At 42.2% G+C, this 21,271-nt stretch overlaps 2 protein-coding genes and 1 long non-coding RNA gene across 4 annotated transcripts in view; 1 reads left to right on the top strand and 2 right to left on the bottom strand.

The window, feature by feature from the left end:
• Window positions 1-972: 972 nt before the first annotated feature.
• Window positions 973-10,272, bottom strand: LOC101079384 (solute carrier family 22 member 5-like). Of its 2 annotated transcripts, none has more exons than XM_029848610.1 (11): window positions 9,381-10,272; window positions 9,110-9,292; window positions 6,027-6,130; window positions 5,774-5,928; window positions 5,515-5,686; window positions 5,224-5,356; window positions 4,867-4,967; window positions 4,322-4,536; window positions 2,573-2,755; window positions 2,352-2,487; window positions 973-1,147 (listed from the first exon to the last, which is right to left on the bottom strand). In XM_029848610.1, the coding sequence occupies exons 1-11, from the start codon at window positions 9,585-9,587 to the stop codon at window positions 1,006-1,008; spliced, it is 1,731 nt and encodes a 576-aa protein (XP_029704470.1). In that variant the 5' UTR covers window positions 9,588-10,272; the 3' UTR covers window positions 973-1,005. The 2 variants fall into 2 exon arrangements, with proteins under 2 accessions (XP_029704470.1, XP_029704471.1); XM_029848611.1 differs by lacking the exon at window positions 973-1,147 and adding an exon at window positions 1,796-2,098.
• Window positions 7,385-8,673, top strand: LOC115252712 (uncharacterized). Its single transcript, XR_003891032.1, has 4 exons — window positions 7,385-7,903; window positions 7,992-8,092; window positions 8,161-8,282; window positions 8,469-8,673. It is a non-coding gene; the product is annotated as an uncharacterized lncRNA (long non-coding RNA).
• Window positions 10,273-18,896: 8,624 nt separating the features above from the next.
• pdlim4 (PDZ and LIM domain 4) overlaps window positions 18,897-21,271 on the bottom strand; it is a 28,018-nt gene continuing 25,643 nt past the window's right edge. The window contains exon 7 of the mRNA XM_003970942.3: window positions 18,897-20,873. Coding sequence (XP_003970991.2) covers window positions 20,669-20,873 — 205 coding nt within the window. The 3' untranslated portion in view covers window positions 18,897-20,668. The remainder of the gene's footprint in view (window positions 20,874-21,271) is intronic.

Genomic DNA, 21,271 nt, shown 5'->3' with positions numbered 1-21,271 from the left:
CAACAAAATAAATAGAATCAACAAAAACCAGTTACTCCACAAGGAGTTTGTCCACTGTCCGATTGGTCCAAAAGTGTCCTTTACAACATTCAAACACACACAAAAAAAAAAAACACATTGTCCCTCGCCCGGAACAGAAATGGGCACTGGTCCGACATAGTAGGATCCATCCTACAAAGGGAAAAACGACGGTGGCCTGTCACGCAGGCTCCAGCAGGGGGGGCTCCATCCCTTCCCAGCCAGTCGGCCTACAAGCTGGTGCTCTCGTTGGACAGTTCTCTCAGTTGTCTCCTGGCTTTGCCCATGTGCTTCTTCAGCCTGAAGATCTCAGGGTCAGTCAGGTCCGACACCACTCTGTGTTTGATCCAATGGCCGGCTGACTGGATGAAGAGGAGCTTGTCGGGGAACTAACTCCCCAAATCAGGGCCCCTCATGCCTTTGGTCTTCGTGAGAAAGTTCTTGATCATGCTCTGGGGGTACAAGTCATCCCTCTCGCTGTCCGCCACCGTGTTCGACAGCTCACTGGCATCGGACATGTACTCTTGATCACTGTTGTCCGTGGCAGCGGCTGCATCCTCCAGCCGTCCAGCTTTTCTGTCACCACCGTCGTTCATTACATTTTTCTGCTTTCTGCGCCGCTTTGGGGGAGCTGGCCGCCATTCAGACACCCCCCCGCTGCCCTCACTTGTACCTGCACCTCCCTCACCCAGCTCACCTGTGCTAATGCTAACCTCACCCTGCTCATTCCTCCCACACCAAGCTCACCAGCCATTTTCCCTGTCTCCTGCCCCACGTCACCTACAGCTACACCCTGCTCACCGGTTTCACCCATGTCTCCCATCTCTCCTACCTCACCCAGTTCACTTATTTCACTCATTCCATCCCCAGTCTCACCCAGCCCGCCCAACACTTCAAGTGCCACCCCAGTTGGATCCATTTCCTTCCCCGCCTCACCACTCACCTCCACCACCATCTCCACATTCTCCCTCGCTCCACTCACCTCAGTCACACGCACACATTCACTCCGTTTTCCCTCCGCCTTCGACTCCATCTCCGCGCCGTCCGGAGCAGCGAGGTCCCCCTCCGCTGCTCCGGAAACGCGTTTTTGCCCAATTTCTCATTCGTTCTCTCTCTCCCGCTCGCACTCCTTCCACCATCGAAAGAAAGAAAGAAAGAAAGAAAGAAAGAAAGAAAGAAAGAAAGAAAGAAAGAAAGAAAGAAAGTAAGTTTATAGAAAATGTTTTTTTGACAGTTTAATTGTACATGCTAGAAAATCACACTTCAGGCACAAAAGTGGGGGGTGTTTCAGAACGGGCTGATTGTAACAAGTTTAAAAACTGATAATTCGTTTTTTAACCTTAATTATGGGTTATTGTTAGGTATGTGAGTTGTTTGGAGTTAGAGGCGGATAAATGTTCCGTGTCTCTATGTGAGGCATGTGAATTATTCTGAATGCATTTATACACTCAGCTATGTAGAGTTGCATAGCCAGTTCTGAAAGCATGGTATACAGGTACGAATAAAAAATCTTAAAAATAAAAATAAAAATCTTTTAAGAACCTGAAATTGGAAGTGCTTATCTTCAAATTGCAATACTGGGGGAGAAAAAAAGTCTGAATTGGTTAATTTTTTTCCATCAATAAAGCTAAAGCTAGTGTCTTCAATCCTCCACTTTCCTGAGCTTGATCTGATCCCACATTTCTACCATTAACTCTACTAAAGAACACGAGGTAAACTGGAAACCAAATCCTTAGTCATATAACAGCAAAATATTTAAAAAAAAAAAAAAAAAAAGAAAAATTAATCGGGAAGAGAGTAACTAGCTAACTTTCTTGCTGTCTCACTTACTAAGAGGAAAAACAGGTTCAAGCCCTCTTTCCACCCTTCAGAGCCCGCAGCACTGTCACACACAAACTAGGCATTTTGATTTACAAGTTGCATGTGATCAGAGTTTGGATTTCTCACACTGGAATAACTATGTAGCATTGGGTAAAGGGTGTGAGCGATCAATTGGGACATAGACTTTTAGGAAAGTGCTAAGTCATTCAGGGATTCTGCCTCCTTTGGTTGACTGTTTGTCTTCTTTTTCCATTGCCATCTATTGAAGTGAAAGGAGAAGAACAGACGAATAACAACAAAAACCTGTTTGGATGCCAGTGAGCTCCAAGTGAGGTCACTGAGTTTATTGTTTAATTGTATGTGTCTGCTACTTCATATGGTAAGTTCTTCTAAAGCTGTAAGTATTTTTATACTTTTATAGACTTTTAAAAACTGAATAAATCCTGGCAGATTGATGGAAATTCATGGATTGTCCAAAGAAAAAAAATGTTGTGTGTGTTTTCATCACCCACCTTTTACATGTGGACATGTCTTGAATATTTTGAGGCAGGGGTTTTCCATATGTCTCTGGGAGGAAGTAAGCAGCAATTGCAGACAAAACAGCCAGTGTCCCCAGCACAATGTACGGCAGGTGCTGAGAATATATCTCTGTACAAAGGAAAGGGAAAGTTACAGTGTTGCCCAGTGTCCATTACATTCTGGTAAAACATTCATTACCACAGACTTTACTCACTGAGCTTGAACAGAAATGGTGCGATGCAGACTCCCACCCTGGGAGATATGCTGCAGGTCCCTGTTGCTGTGTTCCTGAGCACTGTTGGGTAAAGCTCAGATACATAGGCATACATCATGGATGTACCACCTGTTATAGCAAATTTACCCAGCATCTCCAGTGAGAGAGAGAGATATGAGAGATCTGAAAAACAAAAAAGACTTTGCTGAAGAATGATATTTTGGTTATATATTATGCTACAAACAATAATATTCCAGAACAACTATTTAGTTGAAATCAATACAAATTGACTATTTTCCGTAATTTCCGGACTATAGAGCGCACCTGATTATAAGCCTAATTTTAGAAAGAAAATAAATTTTGTACTTATACAAGCCCCACCGGATTTTAACTCGCAGGTATCCCACGTAGTAATATGAAAACATTCAGATCGAAAACATTCAGTACCGGTAGATGTTTTTATTACCGTGAGACGAGTCACTGACAAGTGACAGACAGACAGGTAAGAAACAACAGCCACTCATTTCACTTGAATGTTTATACAGAGACCTTAAATCTAATTTTTATCATGTCAGGATTTTTTAACTTTTCTTTTAATTTAATCCGTTTAGCAACATAAACAAATATATTCTACCAGTAAATGTTTTTTTTTTTTCTAACGGTGTCTGTAATGCAGCTACCTTGAAATATACGCTTGTATCAGCTACACACAAATTACAGTATTTTCACGACTATAAGGCACAAATAAAAGCCTAGAATTTTCTAAAAAATCGACGGTGTGCCTTTTAACCCGGTGCGCCTTTTATATGGATTACGGTAATATTGGTTAATCGGTTAAGCTACCGTAGTCAGTAGGTGTGGCCGAAGTAACAGCAGTAAGAACGCTTTGGAGAAGAATGCTTTTTGCTTTGGATCAGTTCTTCATGCTGGCATCTCCACCTTCTCGCCATTGATTATCGTAATGTATGCCAAGATTACGCGCAGCAGCTCGATTTCCTTCCTCAACCGCCAGAGTGATCGCTTTTAACTTAAAAGTCGTATCATATGCTTTTCTTCTAGTATTTTTCACGATGATGAGGGTTAGTAAAAATGACTGATTCACAATAGTTGTGATAGTGCACCACGAAAAAAAAACATAAATAAGCCGCACCATAGAATAAGCCGCAGTGTTTAAAGTGTAGGAAAAAGGTAGCAGCTTATAGTCCGGAAATTACGGTAGTGAATATAAATCGACTTACTAAATGTAGAGACTACATGGATTTGGTCTGATGCAAAATTTTTAAAAGGTTTCAGGAATAGAGATTCTTTATAGTCCAGTTGTGACACTTCTAGACCTTTTCACTTTTTAGGTTTACAGTTTGACCAAATTGAGCAATCCATGGACAAAAGGTCTTGGTTTAAGACCTGAGCAGGAAAGTACCTGGGGTCTGCGTAGGAGGTAGTGCTTCACCTGGGTGAGAATGTATGAAAGACCTGCAGCACTAAGACCCCAGATAACATCAACTTTAATGCGTCCAGACATTGAGTACCTTACTCAAAACATCTTTAGTAGTTTACTGTTCTTTAACAGGATGTCCACTACATAATCTTATGTAACTTGGCCCTTTGGAGTGATTAACATTAAAAAGGAAATTGAACCTTATAAAGTGTGTTGTTGCCGTATCACGTTTGCGCCTTGGCTACCATGTTAAGCCATCTTGAAGCATGTGCATGTGTTCAGATATATGTGCATCTAAGTATGTGTCATACCTTCGGGTATCAGGCGGATCAAGAACAGTGATGCTGCTCCGAGAAACAAGATGCAGAGGAGGCAGAATCGTCGTCGAAGGTATCGCAGTGCCAGCCAAATGCAAATATATGCCGGTATTTCTACAGCAGCTGATATAAAACAGCTGAGGAAGGGGTCCGCGTGAAGTTCCGATGTGTTCAGTGACAAACTATAGTAAGCAGTACTGATAGTAAACCTGGGAAGACAAAGCAAATTAGCAACCCCGGACCATTATGACAGAGACTTATACACTGTTTAATCATCTTTTCAACTACAAATATCTCTATGCACAAAGCAAAACAAGCCATTGAAACAATTGTGGTAACACCACCAATCTAAAGCATTTTAGTTTATAAAGATATGGAGCCTTTTAAGAAGGTAATATTTTTGTTTTGTAATAACCACAGCTTCCCCAAGGGCTAAGTTTGGCCCTCTGTTATTTTCTATTTGCATATTAGCTTTAAGTGGCTTTAATGATATTAGATAGTGAGCTTTATTCTTATTAGATATTGTATTAGAGATTCACCATGTCAGACTCAGAATGAAGGTTATGTTTCTGATGTTTGTTGTTTTCAGCAAGTGGAGCATATTATGATGTCCCATAGGATGGCCCTTCCTTGTAACCCCCTACATAATGACAAGAACAATTATCTCAGCAAATATTAAACCTGTATTGACATTTTGGCCTAAAAAAAAGCTGTCCACATGATATATTGAGAGGGTTGAGAAGGTTACCTTTTGATGAAAATGAACATTTAAAGAAATACTACAATGTTGCTTGATGCTACAGAGACTCAGCATCTGGTTAATACAGGTAAAATAGTTTTGGCTTTATCATTTCACGTGTTGGGCAAGAACAACTTGGGTCAAGTCAAACACTTACATATACACTGTAATCTTCGAAGATAAGCTGAGGTGCCTCGACTTTGTTGCTCTTACTGGCCTTTTTCACTATGGCCTCTGCTTCCTCAACTCTACCCTGGGAGAGTAACCATCGGGGGGACTCTGGTATGACCCTGTGATATGATTCAAGAGTGAGACATCAAAGCATGAGCTAATTATACAGAGGAAGTCAGTTAAATGAGGTAAATGTAGCAGATCAGGTTTTTGAGCAAGTCGAACAACAGAAATATTCTAGCAACAGAAAGCTCATCTCTCTAAATCTAAAGCCTACCACCATAGAGGGAGGTACATCAGGCCGGACAGGAAGATCGCGAAGAGCAAAAATTTCCATTCCCTTAAAAGATAAGCAAACAAAGGCAGGAGCATGTAGCCAATGGCAAAGCCCACGCACATCGCCATTGATGAGAAAAGAACTCGGACTCTGCCGGTTAAGATTTCAGTGCCTGCCAAAAAAAACCCCAAAAAACACATAATAAATAAAATGGTCTATGACTCATTTAAACTATAGTTTTACAGAGCAAAGACCATACCTAAAACAAAGCCTGCATTGTAGCTGGAGGACCGTCCCAAGCCATTCATGAAGAAGAAGATGCAGAACACTGTCCATGAAGGTGAAAAGATTTGCAACAAGACAGCAACTGACTGCAACGCTAACGCCAGAAAGAGTACGACCTTCCGTCCAAACCTGCAGTGAAAAGCCATGAAAACAAACAAAAAAAATGTATTTGCACACCTGAGCAGCAACATTCAGCAGTGATTTTCTTCCATTGGTATTTCCAGTACTTGTCTGAGAGTTGTCCAGCGAGGAAGGATCCAATAAGAACTCCGAAGAAGAAGACAGTGGCGGTCAAGGGCTGTTTCCACTGATCACTGCACACCAGATCATACTGAAACACGGACATTCATACACTTAACAATGAGGATTTTGTTGGTTTCCTTTACAGAATCACATCAGGTGTCTCTCCCAGCAGCTGAAAAAATACTCAATACATTAAATACATATTAAATACATAATTATGCCACAAGCATGTAGATGGATAAACGATATGTGGTTTAATCTTGGTGCAAACTCAAGGCAGGTTTTTCATTCGTCTTTACTAAGGAGACGCTTTTGTCTGGCCAGATTGTTGGAGTGTCACAGTTGACAGTTGGCCACGTGAAACTTTCTACCATCTGCTCACTGGAACTCTGGAGCTCAGCCACTGTGAAACCACTGCTTTCACTCAGCATTCTCCAACGAACTCTTAAACTCTTTCACCCCTATATATTTTTCTGAGGCGTCATCGCTAATTCAGAAATCCAAGTCCACCACGTGTCTTTTAGATCCCATCCCAACACACCTGTTGAAGGATGTTTTACCATTGATAGGCAATTCTATCCTGGACCAGATCAATGGTTCTTTAGTGACAGGTTATGTACCCCGGTCCTACAAGGTGGCAGTGAATAAGCCTTTGCTTAAAAAAACATCACTGGATCCTGATGTATTAGCAAATTATAGGCCGATATCCAACCTTCCTTTATCTCTAAAGTTCTTGAGAAGGTGGTGGTGACTCAGTTACTGCAGCACCTGCAGAGAAACAGCCTGTTTGAGATGTTTCAGTCAGGCTTTAGAGCTCATCACAGCACAGAAACAGCACTTCTTAAAGTTACTAATGACCTTATAGCTTCAGATCATGGACTGGTCTCTATGCTGGTTCTGCTGGACCTCAGTGCTGCTTTTGATACAGTTGATCACAGCATCCTGTTACATAGACTGAAACATGTGATTGGGATTAAAGGGACAGCACGAGACTGGTTTAGATCATATTTATCTGATAGATACCAGTTTGCTCATGTCCATGGTGTTCCCTCCTCATACAGTAGGGTTAGCAGTGGAGTTCCACAGGGTTCTGTACTTGGACAAATCCTCTTCACATTGTACATGCTTCCCTTAGGGAACATTATTCCGCAGCATGGGATACATTTTCATTGTTATGCTGATGACACTCAGCTTTATTTATCCATGAAACCAGAGGAGACAGAGAAGTTCTTGGAGCTTCAGACCTGTCTTAAAGACATAAAGTCTTGGATGTCTTCAAATTTCCTCCTCCTTAACTCAGGAAAAACTGAGGTCATGGTTTTTGGTCCTGAACCTCTCAGGGATAGATTAGATCACGAAGAACAAGCAAGAAGAACAATAGAGAGTGTAGATGGTCTAGAAAGTCTTTTTGCAAGCTACAAAAAGTAGGAACACAGGTAAAGTGAAGTATGGAAACACTGAACAAGGAGAACTGAAGGACGAACGAGGAGAACAAGGAACGCTGAAAGCACTGGAATCTCAGACAAGGAGACAGTGTGGAGGTACACGGAGAATCAGAAGCACAGATGATTAAAACCTCAGAAAACCAGGAACACTACGAGGCAAAAATGGAGCACCGTGAGCCCCTGAACGGATAAGGTAGCTGTTAGGAGTCCCGTGTTTTCCCTCTCCCCCTCCCCATCTATGTCTTGTCTGTGTTTCCCCTGTCTGTCTGTTCTCAGGCTGGTCAGAGCGGCTTCCAGATTCTCCCCCATTGGGTGATCGACACACACCTAAAACCGATCTCCAGCCACACCTGCCGTTCGCTTTAAATGCCTGATCAACTCCCCAATCAATACCAATTTGTTGTTCACCCCCCATGGTACAGCCTGGCTCCTAAAACTCTGAATGCAAGTTTGTTTCATTGTAGCTGTTTCCAGTTTGGAACTGATTGTTAGTCCCTCCCGCAGATCGCCTTTCAAACGCCCGTTTGCACTGCCCAGCCTACTCCAGCTTGACCGTGTTTGTCTGCCTCCAGCACCACTTGGTTTTGCCCGGAACCAAATTCTCAGTAAATCTTATTTCCAACCTCACCCAGTTGTGGGTGTCTGCATTTGAGCTCTTGATTCGTGTCTGCAGTGCCTAACAGTAGCTGGAGCAGACAGCAGTAGAGGCTGGAGCGGACAGAAAGAGACCTGCAGGCTCTGACGCTACAACAGGCCAGCTGACACAGGACAGGATCGCAACATACCTGGATTATTGTAAATATACATCCTCTTTGTATATTCCAAATTCTATTCTATTCTATTTTATCTTATTTTTCTCTGTGTGCTATTGTTGCACTGTAAATTTCCCCGTGTGGGACAATAAAGGACCTGAATATGAATATGAATATGAATCTGAATGAGGAAGGCCTCATCGTTAACGGAACATAAATGTTTTACCAGTCTCTCATTAGCACTGTCATGTCTGGTGAGGATCTGATGATGCACACTGGAGGAAGAATGGGCCTCAAGAACAGGCCAAAAGACACTCATACTCTTTTGCATAAACATGCCGGTAAGTTATGTGCTGCACTTAAATTGTGCTTCCTCCCCAGAACTCAGCATCCCCAAGTTTGGCCTTTGAAGCTCTGGAGGTCAGAGTCTGTAACCAAGCAGTATCGGATACATCTGTGCTTTTAAATCAGGGTAATGAGAAACCCTCATTATCATTGGACTTACTTAGAAGTATTCAGTATGATTTTAAAATGTATATTTGAGAGCTCTACTCTAAACTGGTGTAATTTATAAAGAAATCACTAGAGGTCGCTAAATAATCAAACCTTACACACCACGTGGGAGGACACAAGCTTATCACGACTCAAATTTGACATCTGTCATCTTATAACCGCTTTTACCTTGCAGGGTCAGTTTGTACATTTGGAATACCAAATGCTGTTTCATAAAATTCAACTGTAAAGTGTAAAATATATCTTGTATCATAAATATGTATTTGTCTATATTTAACATGTAAACATGTTTATCTTCTAACTGTACAAGACTGACTTTGCCTTTAAATCTACTTAAAAAAACAAATCAAGCCTGACCTCGGTGACTATGGTAGATTGGTAGAAGTCTTTGCTGTAGTTCCACCCATTCAAACAGTTCTCCCGCTCCAGTTCTGTAACGTTGACATCTCTGCCTGGAAGCAAGCCCTGATCAGACAGATTTTGGATCACATCTAGTCGGTATCTGCTACATTTGCTCAACTCCTGTTGTCCATTCACTGACTTGCACAAAACACAAACAACACAAATGAGTATGATTTGGTGAAGTTTAAGCCACTTTAGAAGTTTATTTTTCACATTTTAAACATACCTCTGTTGGGATGGCCACGCTAATCCATTCTCTGGTCAGGTTACCATCAGGAATCAGACAGTGGTGTCTGGGTGTTGCAGCCATGAAGACAACAACGAAAACAGTTAATCCATTTTGCACAGCTGAGGCACACAGCAGGAAGAAATTGACCTGCTGGAAACGTCCCCACTGACCCAAGAATGCTGTGGCTTCTTCATAGTTCTTCATTATATCAGAATATTCTTTTGTAAATGTTAAAGTTTCCTGTCAAAAAAGGTATTGACTTGGTTCACCACCACTGACTGAACTGGGCGAACTAATTGTCAACTTTTGCCAAACTCACAGATGCACATTTTATCTCTTAGTCTGTCTACGCATGACTGTGCAAGTTTGCCAACCCCAAGACAGAAATTCGAAGTGCGGATCATGTTTGTTCTTGTATTACAAAAAGGAATGTTTCTCTCAGGACTTCCAAAGATATGTGTTAATGTTGAACAAAATGCCATAAAAGGTATTTCATCAATTTGCAGGCCTTTTCCTTGGCATGAATATTTCCCCCAGTTACTATTGGAAAGAATACAGAAAGAATAATTTAATGGTTTGCCGGCATTTAAGTTGTGGCATAAGCAAAAGAATCACACCAGTCTTTGACCTGGCATAACCATAATAGCCATTTAATAACTGGATGACACTGAGATAACAGGGTCCCCCCCCTGTAGATAAAAACCTTTTGACCCTTTTACCACTGTGCTCTAGGCCTGCGTTTGGGTTCTGTTAAAAACCCACGTTTCCTAACAATCAGTTGTTAGAAATGTGCTATATAAAGAAACTTGTTCTGAACTGAGAAAGATGAACCAAGTGCGGCAATCAAATTCCCCGCAACATGTCCACACATGTGAAAGAGTGACAGCACAATGCCAGATTGCTCAGACCGGTTACCAAACTGATGAATTGCTTCTTTCTTCCTTGCTGATTTCTTGTCAGTCCTTTCCTGTTGGTCTAAGGTTTTGTAGAGGTGGCATTACTTCCACCTTGACACACCTTCAGCTCAGGGAATCAACTCACCTGCGCAGCTTAGACCATCTCACTCATCCACTCCTCGACAGATGGTTGTTGAGCGTCCGGAGGTGACAAATTGGCACTTGAAAACTTTTTCTTTGCTCTATTTTTCTGAACAGCCTGCAACTTTATTTTTTTTTTTTTTACTGCTATGTTTTACTTTACCATTGGCTCATCTGCCCAGACCTGTGTTCCACACCTCAGTCATCTGCAGCCCAAGGTGTCTCTGTTTTGTTGTCTGCATCTACTCTGTTGCTACGGGAAGGTGGGGGACTCCGGAAGACAATGTGATTTACTTCCAATACGTACATATTTTTGAGTTTTGCACCACTAGCTGCAACAGCTGTCACCATGGTGCACCATGAGGGAGTCTTTAGCTTGACTTAAGCAGGAACAAGCCCAATGTAAAGATTAAGATGAATTAATTTCATCTATGTAGCATCAGTTGAGATTAATGTTTCATCTGTTATGATCAAAGTCATCCGTAGGTGTTTTACAGAAACCCAGAGCAGGCCAAAGTGGGCAGGAAAAAACTATCTACACAGGATCTGCAGCTGAGCTTGATGTCTGATGATTTTGTATCTTTTTAAGTTGTGAGACATGCATACTGTTAAAAAATTCACCACTTCTTTATGTAAAGTAAATTAGAATTTGAAATATAATATTTATATTTTTTGCAACCTGAAGGGCTCAACGTGATGCCTGAATTCTAAACTGTTTCCCAACATCACAAACCTTTTCTGCAAAGATCCTAATGTCCTTTTAGAAATGTAATTATTTAATGATGCACCTGCTTTAGCGGTTCAATTTAATCTGAGATCATTATTCCGTTCTTCTTAAACAGATGTGACAAATATGTCCGCTGAACAGCAACGCCAACCGCAGATACCTGTAATGACTCATAATGACCAGCAGAGAGAGACAAAAATCAACAATTGTTTCAAACGTGTCCGTCCTGTGTATGTTACAGAATGTGAATTAATTGGGTCAATCCGAGAGATTTAGAACCTTGTAAAAACGTCTGGATATTATATTGTGTACAGGAATAAAAAAAAAAAAAAAGGATACAAGGAATTACAGCGAGACCTTGTGCAGAAAACTACCTTTTGCAGTAAAGGAAATGTGCTAAAATACAAGAATATTGTAATCTTCGATTTATTATGATTTGCAATCCATACCCATTTGTCTCTGTATATTTCCATAGATGATTCTACAATTCCTTAGGACACTACAGCACTGAGTCTGATTTTCCATTACAGCACAATGCAATACATCCCAGTTCTTGCCCAAAGCCACAACATTATCGTCTGAGACTAACTTTACACTCAGTTCATATGGAATAATACTCTATGACTTTATTTCCTCCACCCTTCCTTCCTTTACTCTGACTTTATCTCTCTTTTTTTTTTAGCTTGAGGAGAAGGCAGGGAGGGCTTCCCCCTCTGCCTGCCGGCACTGAATTTTAGAACATGCAACCTGGGAATAATTGGGTTACAACTGCAGCAGCTGAATGAGTTGGCCTTAATTTCAGAGCATGACTCCATTTACTTTTGTCTGGCCGCCTGCTGCTTCCACAGCTGCATCTTTTATCCTCCATACAGGCTGGATTTTTTTATTGTATGGATCTGGCAGGCAGCCAGATGCAGGACGGAAACACAATCCCAACATAACTACACTAACTAAGAGTGCTCGTTCTCCTATTCTGCCACACTCTGCACCCAAGAAATATGCTCATTCCTGCAGGTGTTAATATGGCATAGTTGAGTATCTTGGGATACATCAATTTTATTTTATTGTTGACCAGTATTGACTATAATACCTGCATTATTACAAATACCAAAATATGTCTATCAAGATGATTTGATGGTATTAGCCTCTACTATATCGGCTAGGCTATATAAACAGCATAATGTCATATGTCCTCTCAAGTTTCCTTCCTGTGTAACTGTTGTCTCTGTCCTCTTGTCCTTCAGCCAGAGGCAGGAGACTTTACACCCTGTTGGCTGCTCATCACTGGGCTGACATATACACAAATATGCTCACATTCACACCGAAGGGCAATTTGGAGTTGCTCATTTGCCTGTTGCCGAGACGATGTCTTGGGACTGTTGAAGGAAGCTGGAGTAAAGAGGCAAGGGGGATATGAAACCTAGACCTTCGTGCTGTGAAGCGACGGTGCTCGGCAGAGCCCCTCACAGATGGTTTAACCCCCATTCACGCTGTGACTCAGGTCACCATGTGACTCAACATAGTCCAGGAATCCTCAAATGATTCACACCAACCGGAGTCATTCCCATGACCCCGGAGACCCCCCCGTCTTTACAAGCATTCATAAAGGGAAAGTTGACATCAACATATTAGCCTCAACGATCACGATCCTCCTGCACAGAATAAACACAGAATGCAGCCTTGAGAGGCCCCAATCCAAAACAGACATCTCTTCTCTCCTGGGAACGGCACTTGGGTGCTCCACACCGAATTGCTGTCAATTTAAGTGACCTGCTGCAGAGAACCTGCATATTAGCAACAGGGACACAATAATTCACACAGAAAGGTTTAAAAGTATTAATGATCGGGTACTACGCCCCCCCCCCCCCCCCCCCCCCATAAGATGTGCTGAATGTCCCAGCAGACTAAATCTTTTACCCTGACCACATTATAACACCTCATGAGCAGCAGAGGAACTGCGGCAGTTGAGACAATGGGGGATGCACTCTTTCACCTTCCTTTAGGGCCCTAATAATGATTGCTCTCATCCTCTGCATCGCTGTTGTTTTGTCGCCATGGCAATTTGTCAACATGTCTGAATGAGGCCTGTCGGAGGTCAAAGTGCAACACGGACACATTGAGGAATGTTCCTGCGGGTTATCAAGAGCAAAGCAGCCCCAATGATTTCCTCAAAGGGCCTATATTTAGGCTGATAAGATATCTGGATTATTGGAACAGTAGCTTTTAGTTTCTTCTGAGCTGGATAAGCCATAAATTGGGGTCAAGGTTTCTGTAATTGATGTTTGTTTGGAGTCGGTCAACCTCCCAGGGTCAAAGACAATGAAAGCACTTATCTCCCCACAAAGGCTCCTTGGTCGGCAGAGTAGGTGAACACCCTAACACGCCTGTACATGAGGCACGTAGACGAGGGAATAACTGCAATTACACAACCGGTTTGAAAACAGAGGATGAAATGAGCTCGTCAGTCAGTGGGAAAATCTGAAAATGAATAAAACAATGCAGCATTTCTCCTGCAACGCACGCTTAATAACAATGTTATTTACTTTTTGAGAGTTTTGGAAAACAGGCTCAAAGCCTTGCCACTCATCGTAGCTTTTCATGGTCATTACCCAGGCTGAATTGCAAATGAATGAAACGGCCAAGTAAGCATTTGTGTCAGTAGAGAGCACAATAGGCCCAGTGTAGTCTCTGACTGTAAAGGGGAGAACTTTGATGCATAAAAAGAACCCTCCGGAAAGTGTTGGGTCACTGGGAGTAACGAGCTGGTGACTGGATTCATATCCAAAACGCCCTGATGGATGTTGGCAGGCCAAGAGGAATAACCAAATAAATAAAATTGGTCATTTTTACCTCCGCTGTGATGAAGCAAACCAGTTAGAAACCTGTAAACAGAGCAGATACATCCCACTCTACATTTTCAGACCATGACTAATGCTAGCCATCTTGCATGGACCTGCGCGACCTTAGCAGAGAGACAAAGAAAATGTCTTTTGGGCAGAGTTCATTGCTTTCATCTTGCACTAATGCACTGATTCCATCAGACTTTAAGATGCGCTCATACAATCAAGGTCCTTAGCTCATGTGAAAGATTCGTGCACCACACGCTAGAGCCGCTCTTTAAAACTGTGAAACTACCTTCCAGATTTGGGCTGCAAAGAGTTAACCAACGTGTGCACAAAACAAAGATCCACTGTATATGGGTGCCTTGAGAGAAATACCAAGAAAAATCAATACCAATGAATCTCTCATGCTTCTCTGTCCTCTGAGTCTCTATAGCAATTCAATAACAACTGTAAACCTTGCAAGCTTCAATGCTTTAGTCAGAAAATGTGGCCATTTACCAAAAGCTTGCAGCAGGGATAGAAGCAAAACAGCTTTGTATTGATTTTACAGTACAACCTCAGAAGAAACAACTTTATAGTTCAGTTAAAAAAAAGACTTATTGATGTTTGACAACTGGACCTCACCTACATTTTCTTCCCACTAGGTTAGAGCCGTTTTCCAGCTGCACCTTTAATGTGCTGAACCGGACAACGGAAATCTTCTCACTCGGCCGCACATGAACTAGCTTTTAAGCTCCCGATGTGAGTCACGAGTCTAAATGTGGAAATGAGATCATTGAGGTGACGGGGCCTGACAGCATCCACCCTGGCAGGGCAAAGGGAACACATTGGGTTTAGGAATGGCCCACACACGACAAAGAATAATTCGATAATCTCTGTTATCTACAGAGGGGATTTGTGTTTCTTTTAGATCTCTTCCCAAGGGTTGAGGATATTTTTGGACTACTTTATTGTCCACAGTTTCATCAGTAGGTCAAAACTCTCATCCAGATGTTGTCCCTCTGCGGTTTTTTCCAGCTTTAATTGATGGAACCATTTATTGTGTAATGAACTTTACATGTGGCGAGGCAGCGCTGCTCCTGTCAGGTCACTTCATTAAACCCAGGTCGGTTATTTTGTTGATGTGTTAGAATGTATTCTTGCCCCGACTTTCTCCTTTTTTCCATCTGTCTCCCGGCCTCCTGCGATCACACCGACTCACCTGTGTCAGATTCCTGCAATTACCTTTTCCAGCCCAAATGCGAGTCTGCTCTATTTAAGTTGCTGCATCTGGCAGCATGTCCTTGGTTATTTTTTCCCCTTTGTGGAGCCTGAACTTATTTATTTCCTTTATATTATTTTCTTTTATTTTGGCAAAATGAGAAATCCCATAAAGTGGAAGGGGAAAAGTCAGTCAACATAGTGTTCAAACACTTCTGCTTATGTTGGTGCTAAATCTGGTACTACAGATACTTGGGATACATCAAGTAGACAGAGCGGACCCTCCTCTTCGGCTGAGTTACGACGCAGTTTCGGCTCTCGGTTTATTGTATCTCTGGTCCATCTGGTAAATGAGGTCCAGATTCAGTTGTTCAGAGGAATAAAGGTCTTTTCATTCTCCTAAACATGTCTTTGGAAGGCTGAAGGCGGGCAGTGTTGGGTGTTAAATGCCAACTGCTCTGGAACTTGTCATACAGTCGCTATGGGATACGCAAACCTACACACTTGTTGGGTATTCAGAGAAATGTGGGGTTCAGTTCTCTCACCAAAGCAGCGAAGAATTGTCAGCTGGTAGGATGAGAGGAAGGCCCTGGAAGAAAAGGTGCGAAATTCCACTGAATCTGATGATTTCACACCACTCCCCCCCCCCCCCCCCCTTTTTTCTTTTCCTTTCTTGGACTATTTTCTGCCCCACTGATGCACCAGAATACACATGTTGATTTGGTCTTTATTCAATAACTGTTGTTTTGTACCAGTCACAACAATTCCAGGGTTTTGGCTCAAGCAATCAGGGCTTTTAAACAAGAACCATGTGTTTTGGTTCTTGCGTCCAGTTTAACTTAAACGGACCTGAGAGACGGAAGATGTGCTGCATGTGCCTCAAAATCAATAAATTCCACACTTGCTTCTTATTGTCTGCATCACCACTGGCAGTAAAAGAAAAACCTCTGGTGGAATTTACAATACTCTGCTAATCAACAGCACATAAAGCTTAAAAAATTAAAATCAGTTCTTTATGACTACTTCGACTAGTTGTTCTAGATTGTGCTGTCAAGGTTCAGGAAACAGGTTTTTAGTTGTACGTGCGGATAATGGTTAGATAATGGTTAGATGGCAACTGGTCAGACTTCAGATGGAGCCAAATATCAGGGCAATTACATGCTGCCTATGATTATTCAAGAGTTTATTGCCCCTCTGAGAGTCCAGAAATGTTGCGGTCATCCTATTAGTGTGTCGGAATAAGAAAGTGTATCTTTCTCATCTCTATTTTAATGAAAGTCAAAGCAAAAGAGTCATGGTTTTTTTTCTGTTCACAAGGTCAGTTACAGCATTAATTCTGGTCAAATACACACACACACACACACACACACACACACACACACACACACACACACACACACACACACACATTGTGGTAAACTCTCAGCCACAGTGAATATAGAAATAACAGAGGAGCTCTAAGTTACTTTGGTTTTGGTTTTACTTTTGGTTCTGAAGTGTTTGTAAAATGACATTTATTAGAAGCAAATTTAAATTTTTTAAAGTCGGGAAAATGTTGTTATAGTGGGCAAGACCGCCATATTTTACAGGTATAATGTCTGCATTGGTACGGTTATCAATCACAACAGGTTTCACCTCACAGTCTCCCTGGACAACTTCCTGGAGCCTGACAAGGCAGCTCAAGACTACTTCTTCTTCAGCTGAGCCAAAACAGCAGGATACAAATTCCCCCACTGGCCATCGCTCTTAATAACACCTAGCAGGTTGTTTGTAGTTCGGCGAAATCTTGCACACAGGTTGTTCCTGTTTGGGTGAAAACAGGAAGTTGGCCTTGGCGGTGCAGTCGCCTAAGAAGTTTGCCATCAAAGACTCAATGTTTCAAGTCTGACACACAGTTCAGCAGCCTAACAAATGTTTAATTGCTCTGCTTATTGTGTTAGAATCATTTCTAGATTCCATTCATCCTTAATGGTTCCAATTATTGCAGATGCTTCCCTTTTTCCATGCTAGGACTGATTCATCTATTCGGCAGCATGTTAGAGCTGCGCTCGCAGTTTGTGACGCCTCGCATCATGTGAGCCCATGAAACTAAATATCTCGGTGCTGGTGCTTCATTCCCACCACAGATATTTGGCTGACACAAGATTATAAAGCTGTCAGCCCTTTATATACACTAAACTCCCCAGTATCATTATAAAGCAAACAGGAAATTATTTCTCCAGTAAATTCTCCTGCAGCTGAGTTGTAACAAAGCCTTCACCGTGTTTCAGGAGATTATATATATATGTATATATATATATATTGATGCAAAACATGTCGTGGGCTGGTGTGCAGACTCTCTTATGTGACTGCATCCATACAGCAATACTCAACAAAACATTTCCATCACAGTTTAGTAGACTGAGAAGATAAAAGAGGATAAAATTAAGAAACCAGCTTTTTGTCAGTGAGTGCAAATGAGGAGCGACATCATTGAAGTTTTTGATTTACAGGCAGCCTGCAAACGGATAGCAAGTGAAGGGAAATCAGCTGGGGGGGCCTGCTGTGAAGACGAAAGGAACGGCCAATGATGAAGGACAGATCGGAGGGGGGGAGAATGTGGTGGGAATGAGAACGATATGGGTGCGGATCACAGCTGACGGTTTGGGGCTGAGAAAGTCAGAAATATGAAAGTCAGGTACTTTTGAAAGCATTGACTTTATTTCCCCAAAAACCCTCACGGGAGTAGGTTCCTTGTCAGAGAGTTTATCTTTGACTGTTTACAGGCCAGAGCGGAACTCTGTTCCCCATTTGGATCTGCATCTGTCACCGTCTCTGGTTGTTTATGTGTCGCAGTGAGGCTCTAATCAATCACCTCCTTCCATAAATCATTTTAATACGGTCTCTTATCTGACAGGGCTGTTACTGTCCTGATTGTGATAGACATTAATTTCCTGTGGTACTGTGCACAATAGTGGCCGAACTTCATGTGAGGTGATCTTTGGACTGAATTATCATTTTAGATACACCAAGTTAACATTATTACACAAGAAGCTCATGTTAAAAGGAATGCTTTCACGCTGGGTGTTTGAAATTAGAAATGAGTGGAAATGCCTTTTTAAATTTAATCATGTGTGGCAATTTATAGGTTTGTTTTTTTTTTTTTTAATAATTTCTAAATAAAAAAACTTTGATTCCTTCCTTGAAACGCTTCACCTGTCTGTCCCAAACTGCTGATACTGACTTGTCTGGGTACTAAACAAAAGGCACTATACAGACTGAACCATGCGTCTCAGCAACACTTTCAGAATTCAACTTTTACCCAAAAGTAGACTCAAACTGCTGTCTGCAGATACAAAATGTTCCAGTCTAATAAACAGAAGCAGATGTATGTGCGAGAGGCCTCCTTCCAGTGAGGTGGCTGCAGATATAAACTTCACAAATTGACTTGTTCTCGTGGGCCATCATTTGTATGACATGCAGTAATATGAAAACCTGTCTCCCGCTTCGGTGTCTGACCATTTAATGCTGAGATTTAGGGCCCATCGTGCGATGCCTGTCTGGTGATTTAGGTGGCAGCGCACACATATGGCATTCTGGTGGTCCTTGTGAAAAACCATGTTGGGTGGGGGGATAAATGGAGATAAACTCGTCCCCCTTGTGGTTTCACATCTGCAGCTCGTCCATCTCCGTTCACACACGTCAGTTAACACCAGACACGAGTGCGTTTTGTTAATGCAATGGTTTTTTATTCCATTTAGATTCTAAACAGTAGAAAGAAAATACTGTGAGAAGCTTCAGCACAGAGCAATAAGTTAAAAAACACAGGATGATTTTGGTTAAAGAAAAATCACTGAGTAAAGGGAGGCACATTCACTGACGGGGATGATGGAACAAATATGTACAACGACAAGGAGCGACGCGGTGGCAACGTCAATTCACAAAAATTTACAAGACAACTTCTGATCGCGAGCCCTCTCTGCTGATTTCTAGGTGGAAATGATGAGCACTGCAACAATCAAAGCATAGTTTTGTCAAAAATTATAACTCTTTTCCAACTTGCCCCCCCCCCCCTTCCCGTTTCTCTAAGGAAACTTAACCGTGCTTTTCATTTGCTTTACGAACCCATTTGTGGCCAACAGTTGGAAATGATAGCAGGAGTGGAATACAACTGTGCATTCTTTCAAGTTCTGACTGTCCCAAAGAGGAATTGCATCTATGTTGTAGGTCCAAAAAAGCAAAGTGAATATTGCTCCCACATGCTGCAGGTTTATGAATCTGTGAGTGTTCTTTGGTATGTGTCTTCTGTCTCGTATGAACACGGCTGATTCTGAGAGCTGTCATGGCGTCGAAATGGAGTGTTTTTAATAAACAGACCTGGTGAACTCTGTCCTCTTGTTTCACGAACTGCAAGTCTTTGGTGTGAACATTAGCAAGAGTTGAAATTCCATTCCCAGTGTGGTGCTGGAGAGCATCATTCCAACTTTGCTGTTACCCCACCATAAGATTTCACCTATTGGAATTTGCTGTAAACGAACAGTTTCGAACACGCTGGTTATTTAAACTGATTCTGTCGGACTGAAAACCCTCTCAGAACCTGTCTCCAGAATGTCTGCAGCCGGGCTTTTGTTTACATTGGGGAAGGTGGTGCTGGGATAGCTGCACATGGAGGCATTTACAGCAGGTTAAACCTGGGTCAAGATCTTCTAAAAATGAATAATTGTATCCTGTGCCTGGAGGAAAAAAAGAGATTCACCTGCGTATAAATGTAACAGTTAAAAATGAAACACAATGATTGTTAAACCCCGGCACCACTAAACTTCAACAAAATACCATAATACTTGGAAGATATCTGCCAAACACGCTGTATAGCACGCTGTGCCGCACGGGAAGCCGCATGTAGCCTTAATGGATACTTGCAAAATGAATCTCCTCGAAGTGGGAGTCAATAAAAACTCCCCCATGGTTCTCCTTCACACACACATATATGTTCTATACTTAAGGCTTTAGTGAAGGTTGCAATAAGACACTGGATATCATGCTAGTGGTAAACTCGTGTGCTGGTCGTTAGTGAAGCCGATATCTGGAGACTGCTGTTTTGACTAAAGGTAAAAACTGCATAAATACCTTGTTTTTATGATCACAGTAAATTGTGAGCTATGATTATGTTTCAATGTGACCTTAGCTGATATATACGTCGTCACTCTGAAAGGTGAGGCCTGGAGCTTGGCGTCCAATTTCTGCTTAATGGGTGAGTTTCAGGATCCCAGCATTGCTCTGTCATCGGGTTTCAGTATGCTCAATGCAGCATTTATCACGTCTGTCAGTGTAGAAAGGCTGATCTCAGATTACTCGAAGTGATTTTACAGAACTTGGCCAGAAAAAGAATAAAATCCAATGGCAGCTTTCTTACTTGACAGGAACCTGATAAATGTAGGCCAGAATATTTAATAAACCCTCTCCCCCTCTTATATTACACCACAGCAACCTTCGTCTGGCTCAGACGATTTCCACCTTGGAGTTGGGGTAGACGGCGACCACGTCGTAGCCCTCCGGAGGCTGGACCCGCGCCTTGGCGTGGGTCTCACAGTAAAGATTGTCCTCAATGAAGAAGTAGCCCCTCTGTTTCAGGTTGATGCCGCAGTCATCGCACATGAAGCAGTCGGGGTGGTAGAGCTTGTCCCTCGCCTTCACGATGGTGCCACTGAAAGGAGAGATGAGCGTGATTAATTGGATTTGTTTTCAGGACATTAAAGCCTCCTCTTCTCAGGATTGAGAGGGAGGCATCTCCATTTAATAAAAAGTTTATTGAGGGAGACGGCCTGAGCGATGAGCGGTGTCCTCTGAATTCTCTGCCGCACGCTTAGTCTGAGTTAGCGTTTCAGACTTTAATTTACAGTGCACTAAAACAACACATGGCAATCAATAGAGTGGAATAAATACAGCAGAGCCCACCCGTGAGAAGCAAAAAAGGGCAGGATGAAAAGAATGCATGCTGGGAAAATCTTCCGACTGCAGGACTCTACAAGCATCAAGCAACACTCGCCAAAGGTCAACTTCTGTCACGCAATTTTATACAGTTAACCTCCATTATCGGTGCAA

The sequence above is a fragment of the Takifugu rubripes genome, chromosome 15, assembly GCF_901000725.2.
Source record: "Takifugu rubripes chromosome 15, fTakRub1.2, whole genome shotgun sequence".
Taxonomy (NCBI): Eukaryota; Metazoa; Chordata; class Actinopteri; order Tetraodontiformes; family Tetraodontidae; genus Takifugu; species Takifugu rubripes.
This window is presented reverse-complemented; position numbering and strand designations above follow the sequence as displayed.